This window comes from Vulpes vulpes, chromosome 11, assembly GCF_048418805.1.
Source record: "Vulpes vulpes isolate BD-2025 chromosome 11, VulVul3, whole genome shotgun sequence".
Taxonomy (NCBI): Eukaryota; Metazoa; Chordata; class Mammalia; order Carnivora; family Canidae; genus Vulpes; species Vulpes vulpes.
This window is the reverse complement of record NC_132790.1, coordinates 29,809,917-29,822,864: the sequence shown is the minus strand read 5'-3', so window position 1 is coordinate 29,822,864 and position 12,948 is coordinate 29,809,917. Positions and strand designations below refer to the sequence as shown.

Sequence of the window (12,948 nt, the reverse complement as noted above, 5' to 3'; positions counted from 1 at the left end):
GCCCAGCCTGCTGACCTGAGTGGGATGGATTAGACACATGTGGTCTCCAAAAGGATAATGTTCAGAAAAATCTGCAACAGAGAACAAGGAGCCTGACAAGCATTTGGGTAGATCGGAGTGATGGTGTGGCCAGTGGGAGTTTTGGGGCAGGAGATTGTGAAAGCCTCCCATGATAGACTGGACCTGGGAAGAAGCCCAGCACTAACGGGTTTCACAGAGCAGGACTCAGGGTCTGGACCCAGGCAGGGGCCTTCGCCTAGGTCTGGGACACACAGGGTGATCTGGTCACAGAGAATAGAGCAGAAGCCTAGGGATCAGGACTTAAGCAGGAGGTGATTAATCCTGAGTTTTGAATGGTAGGCATAACTGTAGTTAATCCTTTCTGCTTCAGATTAGGATTTATTTCATCCCAGGGGCTAGGAATCAGAAAAGCCCTAACAGCAAAAGTAGGTCTCAAATAGGAGAAAATGGTAGCTTTGCTGCCTGGATGCCTCTAGGTCAGTTACCCGTTAACTTATTCCTGAAAAAGAGCCTGCACCTCAGGGCCCAGGTCCTGGCACCCACATCTTTACTTTGTTTCCTGCTTGGTGGCCAGCTGCCCAGGGCCAGTGCTGTGATTGCTCTGTGGTCAGTCTTCCGTACCCTGTGCTAGGTGAGCATCTCCAAGAGCCATGTTCTGTGGTAGTGCTAAGAGAGACCTTGGAGGTCATCCAACATACTGAGAAACCCGACCCACAGAGGGAATGAACCTTCCTGGGGCCACACAAGAAGCCCATTGTTAGGAGTCAGGTCTCCCTGTTCCCATCACAGCCTGCCCCACCCCAGCGTGGGTGCATGACCTGCTCCTGCATAACGGATCCTGCAAAGCCTTAAATGCCCTTCCCAGCTGCGGTCTGTAGCCCATGGGCCACACAGAGTCAACAGAAGTGGTTTAGCCAACAGGAGATACTGTCAAGGCTGTGTTTCAGGAAAATCATTCTTGCCTGAGTAGGAACATTGACTTGAGAAGGAATCTGAAGCAAGGAAGCCAAGAGAGAGGCTGCTGCCATACTGCTAGCCACTGCTCCCAGCCTTTCTCACACACCAGCACTCACTAAAATCGTCGCTTTTGTACCACACAAAGGGGCGAATAAACAAGGCTGCCTACCATAGGAAGACAGATGGCCTGAGTGCCAGGGCCAAGAGCTGAGTGAAATCTTTTTTTCTTTTTTTTAAGATTTTTTTTTTTTTTTATGAGAGAGAGAGAGTGTGAGCACACAAGTGGGGAGGGGGAAAGGAGGAGTGAGAAAGAATCTAAAGCAGACTCTGCTGACCCTGTGTTAGCACTGAGCCTGACACGGGGCTTGATCCCACAACCCCAAAATCATGACCTGAGCTGAAACCAAGAGCTGGACATCCAAGCAACTGAGCCACCCTGGCACCCTGAGAAGTCCTTATCTTAGTACATTTGTATCTCCACTGCAGTACTCTGTGGTGCATTGGTTAGAAAGCTGCAGTTTGGGTATAGCTTAGAACCATCGGTTTCCTTGGCCTTTTTCCCCCCTCTCCTCTGAGTCTTAAGTGCACAGACTTACCCTTCCTCTCCACCACCTCCTCCTCTCACCTCTGTTTTCCTCTCCCTCTAGTCCATGGTGCTGCTCCTCCACAGCCAGAGGCAGTATATCTTTGAGTTTGACAAGAATGACCGCCTCTCCTCCGTGACGATGCCCAATGTGGCCCGGCAGACACTAGAGACCATCCGGTCTGTGGGTTACTACAGGAACATCTACCAGCCCCCCGAGGGCAATGCCTCAGTCATCCAGGACTTCACTGAGGACGGGCAACTCCTCCACACCTTCTACCTGGGCACCGGTCGCAGGGTCATCTACAAGTATGGCAAACTGTCAAAGCTAGCCGAGATGCTATATGACACCACCAAGGTGAGCTTCACCTATGACGAGACAGCAGGCATGCTGAAGACCATCAACCTACAGAATGAGGGCTTCACCTGCACCATCCGCTACCGTCAAATTGGGCCCCTGATTGACCGCCAGATCTTCCGCTTCACCGAGGAAGGCATGGTCAACGCTCGTTTTGACTATAACTATGACAACAGTTTCCGGGTGACCAGCATGCAGGCTGTAATCAATGAGACACCGCTGCCCATCGATCTCTATCGCTATGATGATGTGTCAGGCAAGACAGAGCAGTTTGGGAAGTTTGGTGTTATCTACTATGACATTAACCAGATCATCACTACAGCGGTCATGACCCACACCAAACACTTCGACGCATATGGCCGGATGAAGGAAGTGCAATATGAGATTTTCCGCTCTCTCATGTACTGGATGACTGTCCAGTATGATAACATGGGGCGAGTAGTGAAGAAAGAGTTGAAGGTGGGACCCTATGCCAATACCACCCGCTACTCCTATGAGTATGATGCCGATGGCCAGCTGCAGACGGTCTCCATCAATGACAAGCCACTCTGGCGATACAGTTATGACCTCAATGGGAACCTGCACTTACTGAGCCCTGGCAACAGTGCACGGCTTACCCCACTGAGGTACGACCTCCGTGACCGCATCACGAGGCTGGGTGATGTGCAGTACAAGATGGATGAGGATGGCTTCCTGAGGCAGCGGGGTGGGGATGTCTTCGAGTACAACTCAGCTGGTCTGCTCATCAAGGCCTACAACCGAGCTGGTGGCTGGAGTGTCAGGTACCGCTACGATGGCCTGGGACGGCGGGTGTCCAGCAAGAGCAGCCACAGCCACCACCTGCAGTTCTTCTATGCCGACCTGACGAACCCCACCAAGGTCACCCACCTCTACAACCACTCCAGCTCTGAGATCACATCCCTCTACTACGATCTGCAAGGGCACCTCTTTGCCATGGAGCTGAGCAGTGGTGATGAGTTTTACATAGCTTGCGACAACATCGGGACCCCTCTTGCTGTCTTCAGTGGAACAGGCTTGATGATCAAACAGATTCTGTACACGGCCTATGGAGAGATCTATATGGACACCAACCCCAACTTCCAGATAATCATCGGGTACCACGGTGGCCTCTATGATCCACTCACCAAGCTCATCCACATGGGCCGGCGGGATTATGATGTGCTGGCTGGTCGCTGGACTAGCCCAGACCATGAGTTGTGGAAGCACCTCAGTAGCAGTAACATCATGCCTTTTAATCTCTACATGTTTAAAAACAACAACCCCATCAGCAACTCTCAGGACATCAAGTGCTTCATGACAGGTGAGGATTGGGTCTCATTCAAAGGGCAGGACCCACTACTGCTGGTCATTTGCCAAGAGAGAGAAAGCTTTTGTTGAGAAAGCTGGTATGGGGTAATAAGAAACATTGTCTTTCTCTTAGAACAGCATTTTCCAAAGTATTTTTAAAGAAACATTGGTTTAGAGAAATATCCTGGGAAAACTGGTACTGACATCAAATTAATTTGACAGAGCAACCACCATTCTTAAATTTTCATAATACAACGTAGCTTATGAAAAGCTCTGAGAAGTCCTGTACTAAACAGAACTGTTTGATACATTTACCCACTATTTCTCAAGCATTTGAGCATGAAGCCCCCTTTTTTACCAGACACCCTAATGTTTCACTAGAGATGCCCCTGAGAATACACTTTGGAAGTTCCTGACCCAGCGATCAGGCTGGCTAGGAGTCCCCCCCGATAAGGTGGGTGAAGGTATAGCTAAAGAAAAAAAAATATCCGTTTTCTTATTTGGGATGATATAATGGAAAACTCAGAATTTGGACACAGAACTGGTAAAGGATCCACCATTTCTAAGTTATGAACAGTCACAAACATTACTTCCTTGCATTCCAGTTTCCTGATCTGTAAGTGAAAGTTAGAACACCTGCACTGACACTGGTAAATTAAATATGCATATTTAAGTCCCAGAGCAACTACTAAAGAATAAAACAAAGACATAGCTAATTAGTCAATAGTGGAAGTAAAGTGAAGACTAAAAAAATATTCAAAGAGGATAGAAAGAGGAAGGGGAAAGAACAGGTGGACAAATAGAAAAAAAAAAAAAAGCTTACCCAATAGGATGGTTGCCAGGGTGAAATGAGTTACATTTTATAACCTGCCCAGCATAGTACCTGGCTCGTGTTCTTCCCTGATTTAAAAAGTGGGCTTTGTTTTCCACTAGTATGAAACCAACTGGAATATAAGTGTCCCCATTGATCACACATGCCAGAAATGTCTCCAGCAGCCACAGTCCAGCCAGCAAGTGGCCGGAAGACCTCAGGCATCAGAGCAGCTATGGGGGTTCCGGTCTGCATAAAGCCAGCACTTTTTTAAAAAGAGACTTCGTTGTTGGTGAAAATCGGGCACATCCCAACTTGCAAACCTGGTGGCCTCCTTCTGCTTTTCCTGTAATGCCAACTATGCCTGCACCCTATTTTAAGGCAGTTTCGTTTTCATTCAACAAATGCCTCCTCTGGGCAGCCACTGTGTTAGGCACTGGGGATAGAAAGATGACCCCTGCCCTCCAGGAATGGACACTGCAGGAGGGGAGATAGACAGTTGCTGTCCAGGGTGAGGGGCCCAGGATAAAGTTTTGAGCTAATGGCCATTGAAACACAGGAGACACATTTGGCAATCAGGGAGTAACTGATGCATGAGGCCCACTTTGGAGTGGACACCCATCAGGTTCTGGGGAGAAAGGCAATCCAAGGACAGAGGACTGCATATACAAAAGCCTAGAGAGCGTGACAGGGACAGCTCACATAAGTGCCCCTAAGGGATGTGGCTGCCTCGCCCCCCGAACTTGGCCTACTCTGAACCCTGTTTCTGCTAACACTGATTGGAGGATTCTCTTTCAGAGAAGTACCCCAGGTTGTCACGTTGGGAGCAAGAGTCCCACACGTGAGGCAGAAGAGTGAACACAGTGGTGGGCAGGGGTGGTGGTGAAAGCATACTTGGGACCTGTGGGAAAGAGAAATATCCCAACACGGTTTCACTAAGCTCAACTTGCTGGCAGCCCTAGAAAAATTAGAAGATTTAGAGGACATTTCTATTACATCTGTCTGCATCAAGCATGCCCCCTGCCTCATCCTCCAATGAGTTTCTTATGAGGTATCTTGGCAGGTTACTTTAGTCAAAAAAAAAATGGTGCAGAAAAACATTTTGCTACTGAAAACCAAGAAACCACTAATTCTCACTAAACCTCTTGGCTTCCACATGAGTTACATGCAACCTCACTAACATCCAGCTATAACACCAATAAAAAGAGCATTTTTTTTTTCCCAAAACTTCCTTCATTGGTCCTGAGATATACTCCAGTGGGATAGGCTTAGGTCATATGACAACCCCTGAACCAAGCAGTAGAGCTGGAGAAAGAAAACACACTGAATGGCTCAGCCTAGATCACATGCTCCATTGCTGCCCCCATAGGTGGAATCAGCACCCCTACCACCACACAGATACCCCAAAAGGAAAGAGTGAGAAGGCCGAATGGGATGCTGCAAAGGCAACCACAAAATGTCCAGCACAGACACATGACACACACTATTGCACTACCCCTCACATGAAGCCTGTGTGAATGGGATCACTGGGCCCATTCTCAGAGGAGGACAGTGAAGGTCAGGGTGGTAAAGTAACTGGCCCACTAAGAAGCAGCCAGGCTGGGGGTAGAGCTCTGCTCTGATTCCAAAATCCTCCTTCTGGGAATGGAATTCACTATGTAGTGTGCACACGGTGAAGGGGATTGTTCCACACCACCGCCCCAGGCGGCCGCACTGCCGTCTGGGGCTGATGGGTAAAAAGGAGCTTTCTGACTTGAGGAAAAGGTCTAGCTCTGGTGTCATAAAAAGGAAGAGTAAAATTCCCAACCCTTCAGAAAAATGCTGTTGAAAAACCAATGAATAAATCAATTTTCAGCACTTTTTCCTAAAGGCATAATGAGAAATGTTCCTACCTTCCATCACTTACAATTAAGACCCAGCCCTCTCTTCAGCCCCCTGGTTTCCTGGGAATTAGTAGCATTCCTCATAGAAGTTTTCCTTTCTGACTACAAATTCAGATGTAGGTTCTCAGCCTCGGGCGAAATGGCTGCGTAGGGGATCTACCCCACCCCCGCCGTTCTGTTTGTTTTAATTTCCTAAAAAACCATCTGCCACGATTCATAGAATCAGAGATTTGCAAAAACCCGGTGAGGAAAGGGACTTTGGAGGGAAGCTTGTCCAAGTGCCTCGTATCACAAATGAGGAAACGGGGGTCCAGGGACTCAGAGGCCTGGGTTTTAAGGAACACAAAGAACCTTCTTTGGGCCAGGAACGGAGCTGGGACTTCAGAATATAGTAAACGCGATCCTGCCTGTAACAGACTTAGAAGGGTTCCTGCAGCACGATGGCTGCCCAGAGGGGTAAGACTACTGGCGTTCTTCTCCATGGCTTGGTGAAAACCACTTCTACCATCAATTTGCAGAGGAGGAGACTGAACCTCGGAGAGGTGAACAGGAAACTATCCAAGTTCACACAGTCTGCAAGCCGGGGAGCCTGAGTTTGGACCTGGGTTTTGTCTTGCCTCATCATGCTCTTTCCCTTATGTGATCTTTCTAGAAATAGAACCTGGGTCTCTAAGCTGCCCCTCCTGCCTTCCCTCCATCCCAGTACCTCCAGGTTTCACACCCAAGAGAGGGGCTCTGGAACATCCAAAAAACAAACAAAATAAACAAAAACAAAGGAAAGCATGAGGCTCTTGAATGGGAAGACAGCATGGGATGCAATGGTGGCAGGGACACCAAAGGACACTCTTTATCCCTGGGGTACCCTCAGTGGGTACTAGGGGAAGATAGTTCCACCGATGCCTGGACCCTGAGCAGGGCCTCCCTGACCAAGGATGTGTCTCCTTTGGAAGAAGCCAAAAGCAGGCCTGCATACCCAGAGCCCAGAAGTGCCAGCTCTGAGGCTCAGCGCTCCATCCCTCCCACCCCAGACCCTGAATTCTGAGTCTCTGCTCAACAAATGCTTTAGCATCTCCAGATGCCCCCTTCTCCAGGAAGGCTGAGCCATGCTGGGATGCAGGCTGTAGGCCCCCAATCAGCTCCCGCCTGCCATCCCAGGCTCTTCCTCCTCCAGCCAGGTTTTCTTTCTGGTTCTCTCTCTGCCTCGCCAAACTGCTCTCCCATTACCTGAATACTCCCTGCACTCACCTCCCCTCTCCAGGCCTTGCCTTGTACTATTGCCCGAAGTGCCCCCTTCATCTCTGCTGAAGCCTCACAAAATGTGTACAGCTTTCAATGTCTGTGAAGACTTGTCAGCCCACCCAACTGAAAGACTTCTTTCCTCCTCTCATCTTTTTTCTCTTGTGTCGATATTTTGCATGCCCATGTCTCATCTCTCCTTCAGGGTCCTGAGTGGGTAGCATGGTCCTGGGCACATTCAGCAGCAGTGGGCCAGGGAGCTGATGACAAGAAGGTGCCCACCTTCTTTCTTTTCCTTACGTCTTGGCTTCCCTGATTCTGCTTCTCAATGAGCCAGAGGCTCATGGGAAAATCCTCCCTGTCCCTCTACCTAATACTTTATAATTAGTAACCCCCCAGGAATGTTATAACATCAATGAAACCAGTGCCTATGGGGCTAGATCCTCAAGCCTAGTATTAAAGATTGGAAAATGAAGGCACAGGGAGGTTGAGTGACTTCCTTTGCGGTCATGTCCGAGAATAAATGAAAGGTAAGATGGGGTGGGGGTAGGGGTGGGGTTGAATGGGACTCTTTGGTCTTTGGTACAGGCCATCTCATTACTTGTTTCTTAAGTGAGTTTTCTCTTGGAAAGCATTCATTTACATCTTCCCTTTGGGTGTGTCTGTCCTCTGCAAGTGTGTCCTGCCGATGCTTGGGGAGGATGTGGAGGTATCTTCCCCCATCCGCAGCCATCCCCAGGTGTGAGACCAAGGTCCCAGGAGATGGAGCGACAGACAGAACGGGGGACCTGGGAACATAGGCTCTACTGGATACATGCTGTCTTGGATATGTACCTAGAAGGGAGATACTAGGTCCTGAGAATACGTGCAGTTTTATAACCATGAGAGTTTTCCAGAGTGCCTGTACCAGTTAATTGTCCCACCTGCAACCCTCCACCCCCTCACCCCACCCCTGCAGCCTAACTCTAGGCTCATTTATTGGGATATGTCACCTCTGAGGTCCACTTACTCCATGAGGACATGTCTGCTTCTCTCCCACCCAGATGTGAACAGCTGGCTCCTCACCTTTGGATTCCAGCTACACAATGTGATTCCTGGCTACCCCAAGCCAGACATGGATGCCATGGAACCCTCCTATGAGCTCATCCACACCCAGATGAAAACTCAGGAGTGGGACAACAGCAAGGTAATTTACACACATAGCTGCCTACCCTTGGGCCATTCAGACATTATAGGAGTGGGTCCTATGAAGCTTTTCAGGAAAGCATGGGCCCGTGATGGAGACCGATGTGGTGCATGCACAATGCCAGCTAGAAACTGTGCAGCAGATAACCTACCACTTGGCAAGCCACTGCGGCCGGGCTGGAACAGCACACAGACCCACATAAGCTCTATTAAGTTTTCTCTGTTACGCTGAGCTTGGAATTCTCCAAAAACAATGAGCCTTTGTCTCTGCCCAGAGCAAAAGCACAAGGAGGGAAGGTGTGTGTTCTAAATACAAATGTGATATTTTCTGAGAACCCCAGTGCACCTGAACTTGCCTGAGGTCTTCTACACAAGTTAACTCACAAATATCCCCTGGTATTACTGTTCACATTTTACAGATTTAATGCCCGAGGCTTTCTAGTGCCACACGGCAAGGGAAAGGGTAGAGCTGGGATTCAAACTGGGATCTGTCTGTAGGCATTCAAACAAATGTTACTTTCTCTTGTGTTCCTTTTATGACCCAGTTTTAAAGACTCACAGAATTATATAGCTGTAAGGGCCCTTAAAGACAGTTTTATCCCACACCTCACTTCGGGCATCCTTTGGTTCATTTCTCTCTCCCCAACCCCCTTCTTCCCTCTACATAATATATGTTCTAGGAGCTGGCTTTTCCATGCCCCACTGGGCTGCACCCAGTGAATGCAGGGATGAATCAGGCAGAGACCAGGCCTGCAGGGGAACCTTCCAGGGAGGAAGCAAGATAGATAGATGGCATGCCACTGGCAGCCAGAAACTTAATGCATCCATATCATACTCCAGCCTGATTCCTTAGTCCTCACCTTAGCTACCTCCTTCCTCTAGACTCTGGAGAACGGGATTCTGCACCTCTTGGCTCTGGTGGCACCCTATATTCTCCTCTCTCAAAGCACCCACCACACTTTGCTTTAGTTCCTGTTCTCTTTCCTGTTTCTCCACTAGACCATGAGCCCTAAGAAGGCAAACACTGGGTCTCATCTGGGACCCACTTTACTTCCCAGCACCAAAACTTTCGTCAAATGAACAAATGGTTGAGAGAAGTAGACAACCCTGTGAGCATTTTCTCCTACTTTACAGTGGAGGAGACCAGAGCTCAGAGAGGAACTTGCTCAAGGTCACTCAGTGGGAAAGGCAAGAGAACCCAGTGTGCCCCACCACAAAAGCCCATCGCCTTCCTGCTGCCATAGCCCTGCCCCTCTGGCCTGCTCCAATCCCCACTAACCCCCCTAGACCGACCTGGCTGCACCAGGGGCGGATTCCAGCAGCTCAGCTCCTCCCCACTTCCCTTCTCCCCAGCGCAGAGCCCCAGTCTCTGACGGCCTGTTTGCCAACCTCGCCTGTCAATGAATTATTGATTTCTGCCCTTGGCAAGCATCGGAGATCTTTGTTGTTGAGCACTCCAGCTTTCGTGAAACTCTAGGAAATAATTGTTCACAGACAGGGTTCTATTAATTATAAAGAGGACTTAATTTCAGTGAGAAGCCGTTGGGCCTGTTTCTAAAGCCATCTCCCTGACTTGCGGATAAGGCCTTGGAGCCTGCCCGCACGTGGCTTTGCCAAGCTCCCTGAGCCCCGGGAGGGACTGCTATGGGGGTATGACACGGAGACAGGGCCCAATCTGTCCCGCAGAGCAGCCAAGAGCAGGGGCATCTGAGGAGCCCCTAGGAAGCACCATGGGGGCAGAGGCCCTCCTTAAAACTCATTCCTAACACGACAGAGAACAATAACAGGGTAAGAGGTTTTATATAAATCACCACTTTTCCACTTTTCCTCTTACTAAGCCTTCTTGCAAGGAATGGCATTCCTTGCCATTCCTCTGTCTTACATCATCCCCTTATCCTTCAGATTTCAACTCAAGCATGGATCTGTCCTTGAACCCCACCTTCTTCGCCTCCTTCCTCCACCTTCAGGCAGAGACGATCTGAGCCTTGAAACTGAACCTCAATAATCAGACAGACCTGAGTTCAAATGCTGGCTTGAATACTTACTAGTATTAGAACTGTGGGTCCTTTACAACTTCTCAGAGACTTAGTTTTCTTAAATGTAAAATCAGTCATAACTACCTACTATATAAAGTTATGGTGAAGATCAAGTGAGATACTGAATGTGACTTCTTTTGCTCCAAGACCAAGACATATGAGCTATAGTTATTACTACTACTTCCCTTAGACCACCAGTTATCCATGTTTGATTAGAGTTTTTGTTTTTAAATTTGTCTTTCCCCACTAAACGGGTTCCTCCTTGGCCCCATCTTCTGCAAGTGCATCCTACCAACACCGTTCCTCAAGGGCAGGGATGTTGTCTGTCTTGCTGGTGTCCCTCCAGTGCCCAGAAAAGGACATGTCACAGAGTAGATAGATGTCCCACGAACAGTTTCCTAATGGAAGGATGGGTGAATGGATGGGTGAAGGATGGTGGAATGTTCTAGTGGTCAGTGGTAGGGCTAGGTGCTACTGGTTAATAAATATGTATAGATTTTAGATTTGACTTAGTAATGTAAGCTGACCCTTCAGGCTGTTGAGGGAGAGGTTTCCCCTTTGTCTCACTCTCTCTCTCTCTTTCTCTCTTTCTCTCCTCTCCCATCAGTCTATCCTCGGCGTACAGTGTGAAGTGCAGAAGCAGCTCAAGGCCTTTGTCACCCTAGAACGTTTTGACCAGCTCTATGGCTCCACAATCACCAGCTGCCAACAGGCCCCGGAGACAAAGAAGTTTGCATCCAGTGGCTCAGTCTTCGGCAAAGGGGTCAAGTTTGCCTTGAAGGATGGCCGAGTGACCACAGACATCATCAGTGTAGCCAATGAGGATGGGAGGAGGGTTGCTGCCATCTTGAACAACGCCCACTACCTAGAGAATCTGCACTTCACCATTGATGGGGTGGACACCCATTACTTCGTGAAACCAGGGCCTTCAGAAGGCGACCTGGCCATCCTGGGCCTCAGTGGAGGGCGGCGAACCCTGGAGAATGGCGTCAATGTCACCGTGTCCCAGATCAACACGATGCTCAATGGCAGGACTAGACGCTACACGGACATCCAGCTCCAGTACGGGGCGCTGTGCTTGAGCACTCGCTACGGGACGACGCTGGATGAGGAGAAGGCGCGGGTGCTGGAGCTGGCCCGGCAGAGGGCCGTGCGCCAGGCGTGGGCCCGCGAGCAGCAGCGACTTCGGGAAGGGGAGGAAGGTCTGCGGGCCTGGACAGAGGGGGAAAAGCAGCAGGCGCTGAACACAGGGCGGGTTCAAGGCTACGACGGCTTCTTCGTGATCTCCGTGGAGCAGTACCCAGAACTGTCAGACAGCGCCAACAACATCCACTTCATGAGACAGAGCGAGATGGGCCGGAGGTGACAGAGAGGACCACGGCCTGCACTTCTTGCCAAAGACAGCTACTCTTTCGTGGCCACACACCTGACTGTGTTGTACTTTAAAAAAAAAAAAAAAAAAAAGGAAAAAAGAGAAAAAAAATCATTTTTTTAACAAGTACAGAAAACAAACAAAAAAAAGATACTGGTTGCATTGTAACTCATGCAACATCCTTTTTTTTAAGAAAAGAAAAACACAAATTTGGCCTTCACACATTTTTTGCAAAGAACAGAAGGTATTTTTTTTTTCTGTAGTGTGATCACAATGAAAACTCTATTGTCTTTTGTTCCTTGAGGATTTTTCCCTGTCGTCAGGGTACATTTCTCCTCTCTGAGACGCATCTCCTGAGGTGTGTCCTTGTCTGTCCCTAGGTACCCGGTGTGATGTGAGACACAAGTGTCTGTGCTAATTTGTCTCATGTGCAACCCTTTCTTCCATGGGGGTCTGGCAGGAGTGAGGGATGCAGAGAGTAATGGGCTAGTACCAAACTTCTGAGGGGGCCTGGAAAGGAGGGTCTGCAGGACCTGAGGATTTTTGGCTCAGCTCCCACAGACAAGTGGTGGCTTTTTACTCACTGTGTTCTGTGCCTCTGGAGGATCACAGATGTCTTCATCTTGCTCTGGGGAATTTTGTGGTGTCACTCAGCACCTTTTTTCAAGTTGCCCCAAACTCCTGTCCAAGCTTTATATTTTGATGCTAAATGAAACCCCCAACCCCTTTTGCAAATCCTGTGTAGTTGTTGGTGCCAGCCTCATGATGGGATGGAGAAAGTGTCCCCCAGGTCCTTTCCCCCAGTCTGGTGACATAACATCCTGGGACTAAGAGCCTCATCCTCCCCAAAAGGTAAAGGCACCCAGGATGTCTGTGGTTGGTCGGTCTTCCCATGATGTTCCTTATTATTCATCTCTTCCTCTCTCCCAAAGTCAGATGTGAGAACCAGCATGGCTCAGCCACCCTCCACCTGGGCACAAGGTCCAGGGAGGGCCAGGCCACCTGTGGCAAAAGGATGGCAGTGGCGGCAAAGGTACCAGCCTGCCTTCCTGGGTGAAACTTTCTCCCCATGACTTTGGGTATCTTCCCTCCACTGCTCAGCTCCACCACTGAGAAATAGGAGTATGGAGAGAGGTGCTTGGTGGCCTTTGATTCTGGAAAGATGCTTAAGAAAAAGTCAGCCAAAGAGAGGAAGGCA

At 49.2% G+C, this 12,948-nt stretch overlaps 1 protein-coding gene across 12 annotated transcripts in view; it reads left to right on the top strand.

Annotated features, from left to right (window-relative positions):
* Positions 1-12,051, top strand: part of TENM4 (teneurin transmembrane protein 4) — a 2,793,707-nt gene extending 2,781,656 nt beyond the window's left edge. For all 12 annotated transcript variants that reach the window (XM_072726015.1, XM_072726027.1, XM_072726024.1 and 9 more), the window contains 3 exons: positions 1,626-3,240; positions 8,201-8,343; positions 10,986-12,051. In XM_072726015.1, the coding sequence (XP_072582116.1) occupies positions 1,626-3,240; positions 8,201-8,343; positions 10,986-11,744 (2,517 nt within the window). In that variant the 3' untranslated portion in view covers positions 11,745-12,051. The remainder of the gene's footprint in view (positions 1-1,625; positions 3,241-8,200; positions 8,344-10,985) is intronic.
* The last annotated feature ends 897 nt before the right edge of the window (positions 12,052-12,948 follow it).